Consider the following 20170-nt stretch of genomic DNA (forward strand, 5'->3'; position numbering starts at 1 on the left):
CAACCTATAATGCTACATATGTGTCTATCTCTCAAACACTGGGATTATAGTCATACACTACCAACTCCCACATTTCACATGGATGCTGGGCTCTGAACTCAAACTCTTTTTTTTTTGTTGTTATTAATTAGTTTTGTATTCAGCAAATACAGTCAGTTTGGTACTATTATTAGGCTCATCAGTGACCTATCCCCTCCCCCTTGGCCCCTCCTTGTTGAGGTATATGGGTTGTGCATTGTGGAGTTAGCCCTCAGTTATGGGTAGGATAAATGTCTCTGCATATCATGACCCAACATGTGGCTCTGACATATTTTCCGTCCCCTCTTCTGCAAAATTTCCCTGAGCCATGTTGGGTTCATTTTTGGTCTGCTTCAGTGATGAGGTGTTGGGGGCCTCTGGATCTCTGGCTTTCTGATTTGGTAGGTGAACTCAAACTCTTATGCTTACAACAATCATTTTACCCACCAAGCTATCTCCCTAGCCCCACACATCCTTTTATACTGAAATCCACTCCGCCACCTTCCTTTGGCAGTTAATTCAAATCCTCTCCATCCACTGCATAGGTGAGTTCCAGCACCTCTTCCTTGGCCTGGCATTCTTACTGTGAGTCCTACACTACACATAACACACAACAGAGGGTTGCTGTAGGGAAACCCCCTAGTGCCAAGAACAATACACATAAATTCACTGTAAGATTTGCACCATTTCCAATTTACCAGTCAAGGAATCGAGAATGAATCTGAGACAAATGAGTGACATGGATCATCACAGTCCTAAGGTAATTATTACCTAGGTCAAGTTATCTTTACAAATTAAGTTAGGTCTCACTTCTGGATTGCCACTGGCCATTTATATTAGAAACATACACACACAAAAATGTATATCAAATCAAGTATCCTCTACCTTGAAAAGCCCTGTGGTTGCCCATCCTTCTCGAATAACAACCAAAGTAACTCACAGACTTTGGCTTTCAATGTCTTCCAAGGTTCTCTCATGCTCTGCCCGTTCTCCACTTGGTTCACTCTATGCTTTGTCATTTCTAGAATTTAATAGGCATGTTCTGCCTCACATCTTCCAAACATGAAGATTTCCTCTCTGGACATTTTCCCACAAGGCTCCCCCTCCCCCAACTTCTTTAAGTTCTCATTCAAATGGTCCTTTATTTCTTTTTCTTTTTCTATCTTTCTTTTTTTTTTTTTTTTGTTTTAGATGATGCACTAGGTGCACAGCCTTGGGAAACCGTCCTCCTCTACCCTATATTCTTGTTATCCCTCCCTCTGTTGGCTTATATGAAGTGTTCACCAAAGCTTCACCACTTGGTCCCTAGCTGGTAGCACATTTTTGGAAGGTAGTGATACACTTAGGAGGGTGAGCCTTTCTGAAGGAAGTGGCTCACTGGAGAAAAGCCTTGAGGCTTTGTAAACCTAGTACCACTTCCTGCCCACCATCTGCTTCCTGACTACAATGTGAGGAGCCAGCTCTCTGCTACTGCTACTGTGCCTCACACCATAATACACTTCACCTTCTCAAAACTATAAGCCAAAAATAAGTCCTTTCCTCCCTTAAGATGCTTTTCATTAGGTATCTGGTCATAGTCATGAGAAAGGAACTAATACATGACTGCTTGAGTCCTCAGCATGTAAGGCTGTGTCACTTTTTTCAGCTTATGTATGTTGTTATATACCACATCTTCAATGGAATTTACAAACACAGTCTTATCTCTAAGCAAAAAGGGAAAGGCAGGAGTGGTGGGGCATGCCTTCAATCTCAGCACTGGGGAGGCAGAGGTAGGAGGATCACCATGAGTTCAAGGCCACCCTGAGACTAAATAATGAGTTCCAGGTCAGCTTGGGCTATGGTGAGACCCTACTTTGAAAAAAAAAAAAAAAAAAAGAGGGGGTAGCTTCCCTGTGGTCACCATTAGATCACAGTTACCTAAAACAGTTCCTGTCATACTGGAATTTCTTTAATGAATAATGAACAGTAGCCCATGGGTACATCTTATAACCACCATGAAAAATATCCATGGAAAATCAGCTTACATATAAACTAGGTATTAAGCTAAGTCTTTCACAAAACATTTTATTTTTTGAGAATTTAAAAAAAAACATTAATTAAGGTCAATGGTTCTTTAATGATATTGATTCTGCCTCTTTTTCATTAGCAATGTCTGAACACATCTTTGGTTGTGGAGGGAGCAGACAGTGGCAAGTGTCACTGCCATGTAGTGTGGAGATGTCTGAAGTCTGCTGAACACGCCAGTGCGGACAGGAACATCTCCACCCAATAAAACATGATCTGGCCCCAGAGTCGATGTCAGGGCGGAGTAGCATGGATCTAGCTTGAGGTCATTTCTTTGGTCGAGGATGGAAGAAAGTAAGCTAATCAAAGGTTGGTACAGCTGGGCGTGGTGGCACACACCTTTAATCCCAGCACTGTGGAGGCAAAGGTAGGAGGATCACCATGATTTTGAGGCCACCCTGAGATTACACAGCCTGGACCATTGTGAGACCTTACCTCAAAAAAAAAAAAAAAAAAAAGGTTGGCATAGAAAGAAAACAAAATACAAAAAAAAAAATTTACAAATGAAATAGAGAGAGGTTGTAAAACATGCTAAGTATGCTCATCTGGTAAGTAAATAAAGACACTGAGGTTTACCTACAAGAAAAGAATAACGTACATGTGGAAAAGAAAGAGAGATAGCTGGATTATAAAATTCAGTTTTAGATATACTCTTTAGATTCACTTAAAATATGCCCTATATTCCTGTAACATGTATTCTTTCAGGAATAACTGACAAGCTTGTAATATAAAAGGGGGAAATCCCAAATTACCAGCTTCACTCCACAAGCCTGCAGCCTGCCACTGAGAGCACGGAGCATTTGGTAAGCGCCGGCTGCACCAGTGAGCAGACGCTCCACGCAGGCTCCTGGAGGAGCATCAGGGATATGACAACCTGGGGAGGAATTAACCAAGTGATCAAAACAGGCGAAGAGATATTAAGACATACAGTGCTCCTCTCTCTATCAACATTGTGTGAGCTAGACGTTTCTTATGGCTAAATTGCAGTGTTCCATCAACAAAAATGCACACAAATAGCTTTAGAAAAAAAAAAAGTCTTTGGGAAGAAATAATGTCTCATTGCATGATGGAGCCATGATGACTCTGAAAAATTGAGTTAATGTTGAATAAAAAACTGAAGGTCACTATTCTAAAACAGCTTATTTCACACACACACTCACACACACATGCATGCATGCACACTGCTTTACAATTTAAAGGTGAATTCACTCAATACCTCCCCCACCTTTGTCTCTGTGAAGCCACTCTTAGTTGCTTTGTATGTTATAGCTCACAAGTACTTTTCCATTCAGAATTTTCTCTTTGCTGATCCTAAGTAGACTATTATAATACACTTCTTCAAGAGAGATTTTTGCTTTTCCATAAATTGTTTTTGAGTATGAAACCAGTCACAGCAAAAGGAACTTTGAAAAAATAATCTTTAAGACAACAGAAGAAACAAACAAATGTAGAATTAACAATAATTAATCTATGAATTAGTAACTAATCTATGCAGAAGTGAACAGTGAGGAACGTTAAAGAAATGAAATGTAGCACTTGGGAGGTAAAGGTAGGAGGATTGTCATGAGTTCGAGGCCACCTGAGACTACAGAGTGAATTCCAGGTCAGCCTGGATGATAGTGAGACCCTAACTCAAGAAACCAAAAAAAAAAAAAAAAAAAAAAGAGAGAGAGAGAGAAAAGAAATGAAATATTTGTCTGTTTTGCATGAATATATGGGAAAACTAGCCATGGATATATATTCCTTGAAATCAAACAGAAAGTGCTCTCTTGAGATAGAAATAGAAAAACTGGAGTATAATGAAATATTATGGAATATACTGAAACATTGATCAACATGCTTTGGTTGATGAAATACGTATCAGATTGGCACAGATAATAATCATATATTTTTTATTTGAAAAAAGAAGCATAAGGAACAAACAGTAGTTTCCTGTTGTAGATGGGAGAATTGTTTTACTCCCAAGCTGACAAAAACAAAGCAAATCTAGGTAGACCATAGAAACTCATCAACTACAAGTCAAATGACATAAATTGTTGATTAGCACAGGGGACTTACAGACAGCAAGGGAATGGCAACTTTTCCGAGAAAGTCAGGAGGTTTATCTCCATCTTCATCAAACACTGTCACTTCCAAAACATCATGGATGTCTTTAATGGGACTGAAACCAGAAATATCAGGGATTATACACAAAAACACACAAGTACAGTCTGTTCCATGAAGATCTGAAAACACTGTTTTACTAATTAAGTCTGTGTGTCCTGAGAGTATAAAACTACCATTTAATTAAATTCCAAAAATTAAATCAAACTGACTGTATTCCCAAACCTTCCATCATAGAAGATTCAGACATCCACATGAAAAAAAAAGAAGTCAACTTTTTTACTGTGACATTTCCATACATGTGTTCACTCAAGAGTGGAATTGTTAAAGAAGCGGAATAAAGATAAGGAAGAAAAAATGAAGAGGGGGAAAATAAAGTAATTCCAAAGTCACTTCCACATAAAAAAATAAAAACAAAATCACTTTTACTTGAAATTAATAAGAATATTATTTGAATAGAGAAAGCAGTGAAACCCAGAATTTTCTGAAATACATAACAAGCTTTTCATTGTCTAAACACAAAACACCAAAACATCACAAGCATATTTAAACATGTTTTCTTCACACTGACCAAAAGTGAGGTACCAGTGAAAATGCAAAATAGAGTCATGGCTATTTTTAGTGCGTTAGAAAAATTCTGACATCTGGAAGTCGGCAGGCCTGTATACACTTGATCCAGTTCCTGCAGACCTTTGGGAACTTAGTGCCATCAACCCCATTAGAGGCAAACTTAACTTTTCACACATAAATGCAGCCTGAGCTGTTATCCAGTAATATCTCAGTAATGTACCATTATATCACCCAAGTTTGCTGGAAGCCTCCCCTAGATGGCCAGGTGCCTTAAACTCTAAGGCAAACCTGGAAACTGAAATGCACATAAACTCAGAAATGTCCAAGTTGGACAGGGCACACAGGCAGTCTATGGAGTGGGCTACCATGATGTGTTGAAACACAAGGATCCAGTAGGAGTCTTCAAGGCTTCACACACAATCTGTATTGTTCAAAAGACTTGCAGACTTCAAGTCTTCATGTGTTAAAGTGAAATTACAACATATATGCTCCCTGAACATAAGGTAAGATTCCATTTGACACTGTCCTTAACCAAGAAGTAGATAAAATTGAATGCCTAGGAAGGTTCCATCCAGCCACACATTAATAGTCACTGAAAGATCTACTTTCCAAATGTCTCCTGTAACAGACCCTTATAGTCCCAAATAGTTCTGCTATTATTAAACTACACCCTATAAATTGAAAGGATAAAAGGTTTTCAGAAGAAAAAAGAACAATAAAATGTACTCTTTGCACATAAAAATAAACAGAAAGTTCCACTCAAGAGCTCCAGTCTGCCCCACAAGCATCACAGATAATTGCCCTGTGAGTTAAAGCTGCCCAGAGTAGAAGCACTTACAATGTAAAAACTTTGTTCCACTCGGGGTTGAGGTTTTTGTAAATGGTATGGGTCTGAAGTCGGTCATTGCCCAACTCCAGCAAGCAGAAAGGATCACTCTTCCCTGGAAAGAGAATAGCAGACATTGGTCAAAGGCAGTAAGTATCAAAATGGACATAAATGAACAAAAGCCACATGCTTTCATAGCAACAAAACTGGGTTTTCTGAAAGAGGAAAGGAGAAAATGCTATTCCAGAAGGCCTTTTGGACAGCCTGTGTGGGAATTCCAGAGACATGGATGCTTATCAGCGTTTCACTTTCAGCATTTAAGGGATTCAGACTAATAAGTAACCTGAGACTCTAAGCCAATGATCACTCAGTTGTCACAGGAAAGGCTACCCATTTGCTATACAAAAGAATCCACACTTCTTTGTTTTAGAAATTAATCTGATAGCAAAAAAACACATGACAACCAAATTAAAACAGATAAAAGACCTAAAATGAGAAATATCCAAACATTTGAAAAAAAAAATGACCACTTTACACATCATCAGAAACATGAGACTCAAACCACAATGATATATCATCACAGCCCAGTTAGAATAAATAAAACAGAGCTGGAAAAATAACTTAGTAGTATAGCATTCAGCATATGAAAGAACCTGGATTTGATCCCTAGTACTACAAGAAAACCCAAACTAAACAAATAAAGAAAATATTAACAACTGGTGGAATGATATGGAAAAAAGTTAAGTCTAATATAATGTTGGTGGGAATTTCAATTAATACGGCCATTATTAAAAACAGTAAATTCCTTCAGTAACTACACTTAGAATTGCCATATAATATAGTAATATCACTATCATGTGTACATTCAAAGGAAATGAAATCAGTATGCCCAAGAGACATCTGCATTCCCATGTTCATTAAAGCATTACAATAGCTAAATATAGGAAACAACTTGTATCCAACTTACAAATGGATAAAGTAACATACACATGTACAATTGCATATTATTCAGTCATAAAAGGATAAAGTCATGTCATCTATAGTCATATGAATAAGCCAGTGGTGGGGAGGAAGCAGGCATTAGATCCATTATCTCCCTTATAATGGCATCTTAACAGCTACTTTAAAAATTTATTAAATTACTTATTTGTGTGAGAGAAAAAGAGACGGGGGCGGGGGAGAGGAGAGAGAGAGAATGGGAATGCCAGGACCCCCAGCCACTACAAATGAACTCCAGATGCAGATGCACATGCCACCTTGTGCATCTGGCTTATATGGGTTCTGGGAAGTTTAACCTGGGTCCTTTGGCTGTGCAGGCAAACACCTTAACTGCTAAGCCATCTCTCCAGCCCCTAGGAGCTACTTTTAATGTATACAGAAGAGTAGCAGAGTCTGGAGAAGGAAAGGGGAGAAGTACATCAGGAGAGACTTGTAGACAAGTACAAGGTGATTGTTAGATATTAGAGATAAATTCTGATATTCTCTTATACACTATAGTGACTGTTATGAACAATATTGTATTAAATCTTTCAAAATAGCTGTAAGGATTTGAAGCCTTTTCATCACAAAGAAATGGTGAATGTGTGACGTTATGGATATGCTAAATGTCCTCATAGAAATATGACACCACATGTACACGCATCACAGCCCCACAACACGTAATAGCACTGCGAATATGTGCCAGTAAAAAACAAATCAGAAGCTCACCTCTGCTACCTCCTCAAATTTTCTTTAGAACAATATAGATAATGATTCTTCTGCAACAAGAAACCAGAGAAAGCACACTGGCTTCCACGAGGCTGGGAGAAGAGGTGCAAAGAAGTGCAAAATGTCTCTGTAGGGGCTAAAACTCAGCTCCATAGGAGTAAGCATGCATAATTGTAGTACTTAGGATAAGACCCCACAAGCTAAGTTTTTGATGTTACGAAATATATAAAGCTGAAATTTAATAAAATGCAATCAGAACATATGTGAAACTTAACAGTAACCTCACACCTTTTGCATCATAGGTGTTTTTTTTGTTTGTTTGTTTTTTTCATGGTAGGGACTCCCTCTAGCCCAAGATGACCTGGAATTCACTTTGTAGTCTCAGGATGACCTTGAACTCACAGTGATCCTCCTAACCTCTGTTGCCCTGGTGCTGGTATTATAGTCATGAGCCACCATGCCCAGCTCATAGTTTTTTTTTTTTTTTTGTTTGTTTGCTTGTTTGTTTGTTTTTGGTATTTCCAGACAGGGTCTCACTTTGGCCCAGGCCGACCTGGAATTATCTATGTAGTCTCAAGGTATCTTTGAACTCATGGCAATCCTCCTACCTCTGCCTCTGAGTGCCAGGATTAAAGGTGTGTGCCATCACACCCAGCTTTTTTTTTTTTTTTTTTTTTTTTTTTTGATCCTGTCACCTGCATCCTCCACAGAACAGACACAAGAAGCAAGAGGATCAGAAATCCAAAGTTGGCTTGAGAGCTACTAAATCAGTCAGTCTCCGGAAGTAAAGATTAGAAGTGCTCTCAGGCCTGGCCTTGCAGTCTTTACTTTGCTAGAGATTAGAGGAGAATCTAGATTCTCCTTAGCTCTTGCTTTATCTGTTTTTCCATAAACAACCTGAGTCAGTATCTGGGAAAGAGTTCCTCTTTCCTAAAATTAAGGTTTAAATGTGATCCTGAAATTCTGGTTGGTTAAGCTCAGCCTTAAACTTGACATCATGGCTGGCTTCTTCTTGATCCAGTCCCTAATCCAGATGAATGAGCATGCTGGCTCACCTGAGCCTGAAGATAAAGATCACCATAAGAAATTCACATATAGATCCTTCTAGGTGGGCAAGCCCTCTTCTTGGCTTTGTTCCTCTCCTGAATTTCCAGATCCCTGCTCTGGTAAACGTCCCATCATCTCCTCTTGGCAGGCTGAGATGGGGGGCCCTCCCGACCCAAATTCTTACCACCTCCTGACATCCACATGGCTGGAACTCCCTGTACTTTTCTTTTTCCCTCTAAATCTAAAATCCCTTTTTACATTTATTTCCCAGACCCATGCTTGACTCTCACATAGGCTCTTAAACCATATAGTGCATCTATTTTCCCTTTCTCTGTTTGTGAACTCTCCCTCTCCCTCCTAACCTTGATATTCCTTAATAAAGATGTAATAAGTATCCTTATCAGTCTTGTTTTATCCCAACTCCTGGGTAAAAACAGACACAAATTCAGGGCTTGGAGTTTAAAGACTCTTTCTAAACTCCTGAAGCCCATTACACTACAAAGGGAAAACTTTAATCCTTTTCACCGTGTTCAGCAGAGACACTTACAAGGGAACTGCTAGGGAAAGAAAGAAAGAACGAAACTGGGTGTTTGGGGAGAGGGGTCAGGGGTCAATAGTACTTGTTTGTAAAGCTTACAGGAACAGGTTCAAACCCCCAGGTCACATAAAGTCAGGGGCACAAAGCAGGGCATGTATCTGTGTGTGTGTGTGTGTGTGTGTGTGTTTTATTTTTATTTGTTGTAGCCACAAAAGGACCTGTTGTGCACATTATCTTTCTTTCCATCTCTCTAAAGAGTCAATAAAATTAAAAAGTATCTTTCAAGAATGGCTCTATGATGACCACTTGGCATTAACATATTGCACAGTTTCCTGACCTTCACAATACAGTGTATGCCAAATTTTCTGGGGGCTTAAGGAGAGATGTTTCTTTAACAAATGGTCAGGAGTTTTAGGCCCAGTGCCTAATGCAGAGAGTGCTCAGGATCCTTGACCTTCTTCTCTACCATTGAGAGTGCACAGCCAACATCAAAGCCCCTGAACCAGGAGTGGTGAGGTACTGCACACCTACAAAGAGCTGGCTCAGGGCCAGGGCCTTGTATGGGTAATTTTTTAAACTTTTTTTTTTTTTTTTTTTGGTCAAGAGAAAAACAGATACATGGGTAGAGGTCAGTACTAAACAGGAGGTTCCATTTCAATGACTGTGGCCTAGACATTCAGATGCCTGCCTGGCCACAGGTTTTCAGTCAATGTCATTATCTCCATGGTCACTAAACAATGATCAAGCCAACCACATAGATAGTTGAGTTAGGGACCTCTGTCACAAACTAAAGAAAGGCTACTGGTCTTCATTTCACAGAAATCTATTCAAATGCCCTCAGAGAGTTTAGAATTCTTGCAAAAAACTGGAAAACAGCCTCTAAAAGTCCCTGTCTAACAGAGGGAACATGCACAAGAAATCACCCCTCACCAGAACAGCCTGGTGCAGCCTCTGCATCTCTAGGACATTGGACCTCAGAGGGCACCCTTGTCCTGAAACCCTGACTGTGGCTTCTAATGCTATGAGTTCTCTGTTCTCCCCAATTTGCCTGACTTTCTGCAGGTTCAGGGGTATCCTATGAATTTCTTGTTCATGCCCCACCTGACAATGCTCAGGAAGATGTGACTGGCTTGACTACTTCTGTTAATGAAAGTGAATTTGACTGGTGCTCCAAAACACATCATTAGAAAAGATTCCAAACATAGAAGGGGCTTTAGATGCCAGCAGGCATAATGACAGGAACACATTCACAACCCACCAGTATGCACAAAACATCTTGCTTCCTTAAGGACAGGTTCCTGTGCCCACAACTTCTAGAGGAGATAGATTGGGGGTAGGGGGGTGCTGCTGTATGGAACAACACATGTCCTCTTCCCCACTGTCACCATGAAGGGGACACACACTCAGGGTTCAATGTTCAGGTGCCACCCGCTTCCCTCCTCAACCTGAGCAGGAACAGCTACTTAACCATTTGTCAGACTATTAGTAGGTGTCAGCACTGTTCCTCCAGGGACTCCAGCATGACATGCCATCAGACTGGCTCTGGGGAAACTGCCTGACACTTTTAATGAAAGCCCTGGGGTTAGCACACAGCAGGGCAGAGACGTGGCGGTCCTGCACAGGCACAGGTGGGCTTGGGCTGTGCCCCCACTTTCTGGAGAGGCCCACACGCTTAGCTGTCCCAGCTAATGAGGAGCAAACTCCCCTCCAGAAGCCAGGAACTTCAGTTATGTGTCTCCAAGGGACACACCACAGCAAATCTCTGAAGATAATTCAGTCAAAGCTCATTAAAACGCTGCATTTATTAATAAAACAGCATAAACAGGCTGAGAAGCAAGAGGCGACAAAGACATTACAATGTTTACAGTCATTTACATACACTTTGTGAATCAGGGTCTTCCTCATAAAAGAAGTGGGAGCATCAAGTCAGGTTTAAGTGATGAGGACGTTCATTGGAAGCAACGACCTTTAATAATAAATGAATCCCCCAAAGGTTTCACTCAAATTAGTAGACAGCAGGACCAGACATCTAGACGACCACCTCTCAGTCCTCCACTATTTGGCCACCCCACATTTAGATGACCTCAGATATGCCCAGGCACACACCACCTTGACATGGTTGTTACACTGGTGATTGGTTTGATGACAAAATAGCCTAAAACATTTCTTGCTACTTTTCAACACCAGTTTATAATTCATTAGACAGCAACAAAGTACTTTACAATTCAATAGTTGTCCCTTCATATAGGCGTTAAAGATGGCAAATGAATGATGGGCAGTGAAGGCATTTTAGGGGTCATAACACTCATCTGAAATCCATTTGCAAAGTGCTCACCTCATTCCTAGCACTGAACTAGGCTAGGAACAGCACACAAATGTTGCCAGGTCTCTACCCGCAAGGATTGTCCTTCCAAGGTAAGGTGTCAGTAGCAGACATATGAGGGCAACTTTATTAGAAGTATTCCGTAAGTATTGAATATGTACAAAATTTTTGTCATCATTCTCTACACCATACAAGACTTTCAACCTTTTACATAGCATTTACAGTACAGTAGGTATTATAAGTAATGGAGCGATGCAAATATTGAAAAGATATATGAGAATGTGTGAAGGTTATATGCAAGCAATACATATTTACATTATACATAATATGTATCATATATATACATATATATGAGATATTTGATACATATATATGATATAATACATATTTACATTATATATAACATATATAGATGTACACATACACATGAAGAGAGAGTTAGATTTTCACTGTAGCCTAGGCTGATCTGGAACTCACTCTGTAGCCCCAGGTTGGCTTCCAGCTCATGGCAAGTCTCCTATCTCAACCTCCCAAGTACTGAGATTATAGACATGGGCCACCTAACCCAGAGATACAGTACACAGTTACATGGTGACTTTGAGCATGCTTGTACTGTGATATCTGAGGACTGCAGGAACTAGTCACCCACAGATGCAAACATGGCCGTACATGAACAGGCAGAGAGTGACAACAACAAAAATAAGGTGAGCGAGGCAGGGGCAGACTGGCTGCACCCTCCTGACCAGGACTTTAAATGTGATTTCAAGTCATCTCTTTCTTCTAGCACTTAGAAGCCGCTACACACTGCAAGCTCAAAACAAGGGACAATGTTGAAAGAAAGGACTCAGGAGGTACCTAATTCCTGCAGCTAGGCATAAAACATCAAGACTCAGACCTGGAAAGGGGTGGGATGCAACACAGTCATTTCAGACTAAATTTCTAAACTTTTTGCTTTTATATCTTCTTTCCATTTGTTTGTAGATATTACTATCAAATATTGATGAAAATTTAAATTATGCAAATCTATACTCTATTAACTCACCACACATATTCCATCTTGATTTCCCTGGTGCTTGCCAACTCTTCAGCAAGGTATAATTACCATTGCCTCAACTATCCCTTCATTAAGACTGTCCTTTCCTGCCTGGCTCAGTGAGGCATGGTGCACATTCCTGTGTGACACTTAACACAGGTAACAGCTTGTCTCTACAATGCCCTTCCAGGTGCCCCTCAGCCAGAGCCTAGTTCAGACACACAGTCTTCATGGAATTTTCTCTTCAATCACATCAGAGAGCCTCTAAACTCTTATGATAACTAGTATGGGTATCGTAATACCTCCTGTAAAATGTACCTGTTCATTCATTCTGCGGATACTTAATGATCTCCACAAGGTGGAAATCCCAGTGCCAGTAGGCAAGAGGGTTTCAAGCTAAAAGGAAACATTGATCTTGATTCTTTCTGACCCCAATTTTTCACAAGTGCTTTTTGTTTCCAAGTGGCTCATGAGCTTGTCTAGGACAAAGGGTGGCTTTCTCATCTCTTATCTTTACACAGCAAAAATCCTCTCACTTTGGTGTGACAGGTGTCTAAATCCACAGGCAGCCAGGTCCACATTAGAACTCTGAGGACACCACAAAATGAGAAGGACTTCATTTCTCCGAAAAGTTGCTTCAGCTTCTGACATCTTAATATTCAAACACAAACAAAACAAAGAACTAATGACATAAGAATATTACCTTCTAATTACATTCCTCTGTGATGACTCCTGCTTCAGAAAACACCAGAATCTTGAACTTGTGTAACATCACCCAAGTTCCCCTACACCCCACCGAAATCTTGCTCTTAGAAGCTTATTTTCAGAGTTATCCACATCTCATTACTTGGCCCTCACATTTCTTCATGATCTAATCTCACCCAAGGTACTAGCCTCCTCTTCAAAAAATATCCTTCATTGTCTTTCCAGCCTCACTTGTTTTTTTTTTCTCACATCCCTTAGCAAAAGTACTGCAAGTTTGGGACATACTCTCCCCTCACTGTGAAATGTGTGTCCCTCTTCTGCTCTACCAGATCCTTTTCTTCCTGACATCAAAGCGAACACATCACTTTCCATCAGCTGCCTTCTGATAAGCATCTACACCCTGTTCTTGACCTAAGCAGCATGATGATAACCACATAGCCACTCGTTTAATTTTTCTCCCCCTCCCCCGCTTCATAACTCCTATTATCCACCATCTCACCAAGACTTAGTACAGGTTCTCACACAGAAGAGAGATTAGCTTAAATAGATTAGGATGTTACTGAGAGTCCCAGCTGTAAGATCAGAGCGACTCTTGCTAGTACATAGAATGCCGCACATGAACTTAATACACTGACTCCTATTGCAACAGGAAGTTACAACTGGGAAATCTACATCCTCCCAAACTATACACTGATTTGAGTCTGCATTCTTTGGTGGACTATTAGAACAGACAGCCTGCCAAAGGCAGATTTATATAGTTTTTAATGTGTTTCTAAAGTTCCCTATTTGGGCTCAGCTGTCCTGATAGGTCTCATGAAAATTAAAATCATTCAATCACTATCATAGGACTTTCTAGAAATTCCAGTTACAGCTATCTCTTTGAAAACAGAACATCTTTAAGAGCAAAAGTATTGCTATGGATATAGCATCCAGAGAAAAACAATGAAAATGAACCATAAAATGGGCATGTGGCTTAATAGTCCCAGTGAACAATAACTACAGGCCAATTCTTCTAACAAAAGTAGTCTTGTTTCAGAAAAAAAAAAAAAACACAATATAACAAAAAACTCATAACCACTGTGATAATGTATAGAAACAATGGCAGGAACTTTTTATTACAAGGTGTCAATGAGGTGTTTTGGTCAACAGTTTTGGAGAACAATAGCAAGTTTTAAAATATTTTTTTGTTCATTTATTTATTTATTTATTTATTTATTTGAGAGTGACAGACTAGACAGAAAGACAGATAGAGGGAGGGAGAGAGAATGGGCGCACCAGGGCTTCCAGCCACTGCAAATGAACTCCAGACACGTGCACCCCCTTGTGCATCTGGCTAACGTGGGACCTGGGGAACCGAGCCTCGAACCGGGGTCCTTAGGCTTCACAGGCAAGCGCTTAACCACTAAGCCATCTCTCCAGCCCAGGTTTTAGATATAATAAAAATTATGAATTCACAAAGGTATTTTAAATATATAATGTACATTTAAATGCTTAAAGTATTTGAGTAAACTTATGTGAGCCACAAAGGTATGATAAACTGTTATCTAACACATCAAAATGTAAAACGCAAGCACTAAACTAGTTTAGCCTAGGAATTTCCTTACCATGAAATGTTTTCATTTTTAGCAGGTAATTCTAGCAGAAATATAAACAATAAAGCATCTTATAGTGGTAATTGTAGATTTCCAGTTGTGGAGGAGCCAAAAGTGACTAAAATGCTTAAGAATCCAACATTACCTAAAATGAGGAAAATTAGAAACCATATAGCAAGAAGATAGCACTTGAAATTCTCCCTATATCATCTATACTCTAGTAAAATAAATATAATAAAGAATTAGAGGGACTGAAGTGATGGCTCAGCAGTTAAAGTGATTGCCTGCAAAGCCTAACGACCTGGGTTTGATTCCCACGGGCCCAAGTTTGATTCCCTAGTAACCATATAAAGCCAGATACACAAAGTGGCACAGGCAACTGGAACTCATTTGCAGTAGCAGCAGGCCCTGGAGTGCCAATTCTCTCTGTGTGTCTTTCTTCTTGCTATCTCTCTCTGCTTGCAAATAAAATTATGTTTTTAAAAAGAATAATTAGAAAGCACAGTTACTGAACATATGATAAACAACAGGAATGGTCATTTAGGCTTTAAGTTAACCTTAAAAATGGCCACGCAAAAGTGATGGCATAGAGTGGACCTAAAGGCCAGCATGTGACCAAATGAAGATTCATACCTGTCACTGAGTCTCTATTTATTCTGTTCTATAATATAAGAATTAAAATGAGAACCAGCTACTATAAGCATAAAGGATAAAAACACATGCATTAATTTTACAATCAAGAGCTAAGCGATGGAACTGCACAGGGTTTGTTTAAGGCAGCCCTTCTAGGAACGTGCACTTACGTAATGAGTGGAGAGCACAGCGAAGCAATGGGAGTTCAAACTCATGTGATGGACATGCTAAGAGCTCCTCCTGATGGTGCAGCCAGAGAATCAACTAATGGGAAACGGCCTGCCCTGATTTTCAGTGAGATCCTTCTGGACTTTGGTTATACACTATTCCCTACATTTGGCATTATTCAGGGGAGGAAAAAGGAAGGAAGGAAGACACAGGCTGCCCTCACAGATCGCCAGGGTGTGTCTGTTCACTCAGCAGAGGCATTCAGTGATGTGTTAAAGGCCACCACATTCATCACCTTGCTGACTTCGTTCAAGTTAATAAACACTTAGAAAACCAACAGGGACATGAAAGTGAGGCAATTAAAAAAACCTTTATGTCCTTTATATGGGACAGGTACTGTTGATGGCCTTAACATGTCCATTGATGAAATGAGACTGTCTGATGGCAACCTGCATTTCTTTTTTTGTTTTTGTTTTTATTTTTGGTATTTCATGGTAGGGTCTCACTTTAGCTCAGGCTGACCTGGAATTCTCTATGGAGTCTCAGGGTGGCCTCGAACTCATGGTGATCCTCCTACCTCTGCCTCCTGAGTGCTGGGATTAAAGGCGTGCACCACCATGCGCAGCTCAACCTGCATTTCTTGATTCAAAACTTTTGGCTTTGCTATTCCTCTAACAGGTACATTTCAAGGTTATATTAATTTGCTAGTTGTTTCATTTATTAACATTGACAGTATGGAAGGGTCTAAGTGGCAACATTACCACTAAGATAACAAGATGACCCAGATATATTGGGGAGCATTGTGTGACACATGTCTTGCTTTATATAACAAAATATGCCCCAAACTTTCAACAGGAAGTAAAGTTCCTTGTGAGATATTTTTTTAAGAATACTAGTATCCTTGAATTCTGGGTAAAATGGTATTTCCCATCCTACTTCCTTCCTTTCCTTCAGTGTCTCAAGACACCCAGTTCAATAGAACGGCATGAACAGCAAGCATGAAGATGGGGTTCGGCGGAGAGAAGGCACGGTGACGCCCACAGGCATGGCATATGCATACGCAGCGCTAGGCTGACACATTACGAAGTTCCCTGTTCTAGGAGTGGAATGGTCGCTCTGTTACTATTTTTGACTCAGGGAGCTAAAACAAAAGTCACCTAAGTATCTAGCTATTGTGTGACAGTATTCTATCTTTTTTTTTTTTTTTTTTTTTTTTGGGTGGGGGGACGAGAATGAACTTTACTCTATGAGATTCAAAACTATAGCAAAGACAGAAACAACAGGCAGGCCTACTCACAAGCAAGAACAGCATTAAATTGGGAATGAGCAGGAGCCCTCACGTGGAAACTCAAATCGAGTTGGATTTGCAGGGGATTAACTACGTGAGACTTGCTCTACCTATAATTGAAGGTCCCAGGCTGGTTGACTGTCAGTTGAAAGTTTAGTAGTAACCATGAGATCTTTTGAATTAGGCTACTGAACTGGCGAAGAACAAGGTGAGCAAGCAAGCAGACTGGGCAGAAAAGCGTTGGACACATTAGAACAGTATTCGTAATGGAGAGAGGCCATCCTAGGAACATTGGCCAGGTTCTGTTACTAGGAATAAGGCCCAAAGAGATGAGAATTAACCCACCTAGAGGGAGAAGAAAAAAGTCACATTTTACACATTAAAAGGAATGTTGCATATAACCAAATTAATAAGGGAGGAGCTTAATGATGAGCAGGACAATGTGTAAAACGTCCTTTTGACGTTAACTATGGAAGGGAAGAGTCGTGGACTAGCTGTTGAATTTCTGGCATGTGTGTTATTTAGTACTGACAAGCTGCACTATCCCCTCAGGTTATACCCCTCCATGGTTATAATAAGGCTGTGCTGAACAGTCCTACAGGGATGGACTGACCATGCAAGGCAGCTCCATACTCTTCATGACTGATTTCTCTCAAGTGTAAAGCATTTCCACAGTAGAATTCTGACTGTAAAATGTCATTCTCTAGTTATTTCCTATTTATTGTACATTTTATTATCTCCTCATGGTTTATAAAGAAAACTTGATTTTATCTCCCAGCATTATTAGTCCATGTATCTGATGTGGTCCTGGGCAAATTAGAACATATGCACCAGTCTCTGTGGGGGTTTCCACTGTAGATAGGAAAAGTGGGGCTCTAATCATTTTTTCAGCTTTGTCAAGAATATGACATCTTTGTCACTCTTTTAATCATTAGCTTGTGCATTATTTATTTTCCTTTAAAAAGCTGACTTTTACACTGAGTGATATATGTTGGTCTTATCAAGCTCTATGCATAGCTGTGTTCACCTTGAATCACCATGTGCAGTACATCATTTGCTTCATGAATCAAGGCTATGTCCTGATGACTACAAAAGTAATGACATCAGAGTGAATAGCCATTACTTAGAGAGTGTAGGTTATGGTAGGCTCAAGGAATTTGTGAGGCAAACTTATTAATAAAAACATCTGACAGGCTCTTTTGTTCTGGTAACTGTTCGTGGCTATCCATATCTAATGTTGACACAGAGCTTAGAACATTACAGTATCTTTCACCGATAATTAGAGAGATGGACGCCAAGGCATGTTAAGTTGATTCAAATTCCTTTCCCTCTCTTTCCTTTCCTTCTTGTTGTTTCTTTTTTATTCATGGTCTTGCTATGTAGTCTAGGCTAGCCTCAAATGTGTGATTCTCTTCTATTATTCTCTCAAAGGCTGAGATTACAGGTATCCATACTCTCTCTTCTTCTTCCTCTCCTCTGACTACCTGCCTCTCTCTGTCTCTGTTGGATACCATATAGCACAAGTTGGCCTTTAATTGTCTATGGAGACTAGGACGATTTTGGACTTCTGATCCTCCCACTTCTATCTTCCAAGTGCTGGAACCACAGGCATATGCCACCACACCCATTTTTATGCAGAGCTGGAGATTATAACCAAGGCTTTGTGTATGCTAGGCACATACTCTACCAAATGTACTACAGCTCCAGTTCCTCTCTTGTATACAAAGAAATTTTCAAAAATATACAACATCCAGATGTACATGTAAATTTAAATCTATTTGTAATGAAAACACCAACTACCCAATACAAAGTAGTATAGTTACAAAATAATACAGCAATAATTTAGACAAGTATTTTTTGTCTGTTTGAGCCTTAATGCCTTTAAAAAATATTTGTATATTGATAATTTATGAAGATTTAGGTTGTTATTATCATTTGTAACAGAATGCATGACCCATAAACTTCAATAAGGAGGGGCCAAGGGGGGGTAGGTAATGGATGAGCCTAATAATGGTACCAAATTGACTGTATTTGCTGAGCACAAAACTAATTAATAAAAAAACAAATGAAAACCAATACTAAAAAAGCCATTTTCACAAAAAAGCTATATATTAATTTTTCTCTTCATGTAAGAAAATGTTTACAAAAACTCTACTTTGGTACATACATTTTATTCCAATTTTTTTGTTTGTTTATTTTTATTTATTTGAGAGTGACAGAGAAAGAGACAGAGAGAAAGAGAGAGAATGGGTGCACCAGGGCTTCTTGCCACTGCAAACAAACTCCAGACACATGCGCCCCCTTGTGCATCTGAATAATGTGGGTCCTGGGGAATCAAGCCTCGAACTGGGGTCCTTAGGCTTCACAGGCAAGTGCTTAACCACTAAGCCATCTCTCCAGCCCTATTCCAATATTTTAAAACAATAGAATAATAACAAGGATTAAATTTTAATTATTTCACCTTATAATCATGTCACTTAACTTCATGGCATCAACAAGTAATGAAGAATATCCTAATTTCATGGCAAGAGCTGGAATGGCCCATATTTCCTTCATCTAATGGTCACTTGCAGAGACTGACAGCTTTAAAATCCAAGAACTGTTGCTTAAGGTTTTACCAGGTACATTCACGCCTCCTATAAGACAGTAGGTTCTGTGCATTGCAGGGGACCTGTAACCTCTCTGAGGGTCACTACCACCACCTGCACCTCTTTAACCTCTGCTTTGTCAGGATTTGGAAACTCAGGAGAAATACACTCAAAGCATAAGGTATCCTGGCTCCATGATGTTGCATTTAATACATAAATGATTACTAAGCTAGTCAGACACACAGACAAAAGTGGATAGTACAGAATGTTTTTCTTTCCTTCACCCAGTCTGAAATGACTACCATTTGTCTAGATAACATTGTTCGTTAGAGTAAATCGATTTCTTTTAAACGCATAGGTGAATTCTTCATTGCTGAACAGCCATACTGTAGTAACACTGACTGGCAAATCCTGGGTACAGAAGAGACTTTGGTATTTCATGAATGCTTCTAGTGCTATCACTATCATCAAAGAACGTCTCTTCTGACCAAGATCAGGTGCTGCTGGTGTTTTGAAAGAATAATGGTGACAGCAATAGTACTTGAGTTCTGTACGCCATTACTGCGGGTCTCCTTTAGGGAGCTAATTACATCGATGTTGGCCCCTCATTGTACTTATGCCATTACTGCGGGTCTCCTTTAGGGAGCTAGTTACATCAATGTTGGCCCCTCATTGTACTTGGAATCCATTTCCATTTTCAGTTAGAAAAGTTACAGTGTAATGAGCATAGAGCTTTAGACTAACCCCAGCTCTTGGGAGGTGGAAGCCAGCCTGGGCTACCAACATTTGACTCCCAGGCTCAAAATACAACAACCAAAAGTTACATTAAACTCTCTGGGTTAGGTCTCCTTGCCAGCTAAAGGAATGGCCCTTATGGGAAAAAATCTGCCAGGAATTAAGGAACTTAGACAGAGAAATTTGAATCTATTTACTTATTTTATATTTATTTTATTTATTTGAGATGGAG

The 20170-nt window shown here is 39.8% G+C and overlaps 1 protein-coding gene across 3 annotated transcripts in view; it reads right to left on the bottom strand.

The window, feature by feature from the left end:
- The window catches only part of Mctp2 (multiple C2 and transmembrane domain containing 2), a 248963-nt gene that overhangs the window by 85901 nt on the left and 142892 nt on the right, over nt 1-20170 (bottom strand). For all 3 annotated transcript variants that reach the window (XM_004658162.2, XM_045146215.1, XM_045146216.1), the window contains 2 exons: nt 5594-5696; nt 4141-4243 (listed from right to left, as the gene is read on the bottom strand). In XM_004658162.2, the coding sequence (XP_004658219.1) occupies nt 4141-4243; nt 5594-5696 (206 nt within the window). The remainder of the gene's footprint in view (nt 1-4140; nt 4244-5593; nt 5697-20170) is intronic.

Source organism: Jaculus jaculus, chromosome 3 (assembly GCF_020740685.1).
Source record: "Jaculus jaculus isolate mJacJac1 chromosome 3, mJacJac1.mat.Y.cur, whole genome shotgun sequence".
In the NCBI taxonomy this organism is placed as follows: Eukaryota; Metazoa; Chordata; class Mammalia; order Rodentia; family Dipodidae; genus Jaculus; species Jaculus jaculus.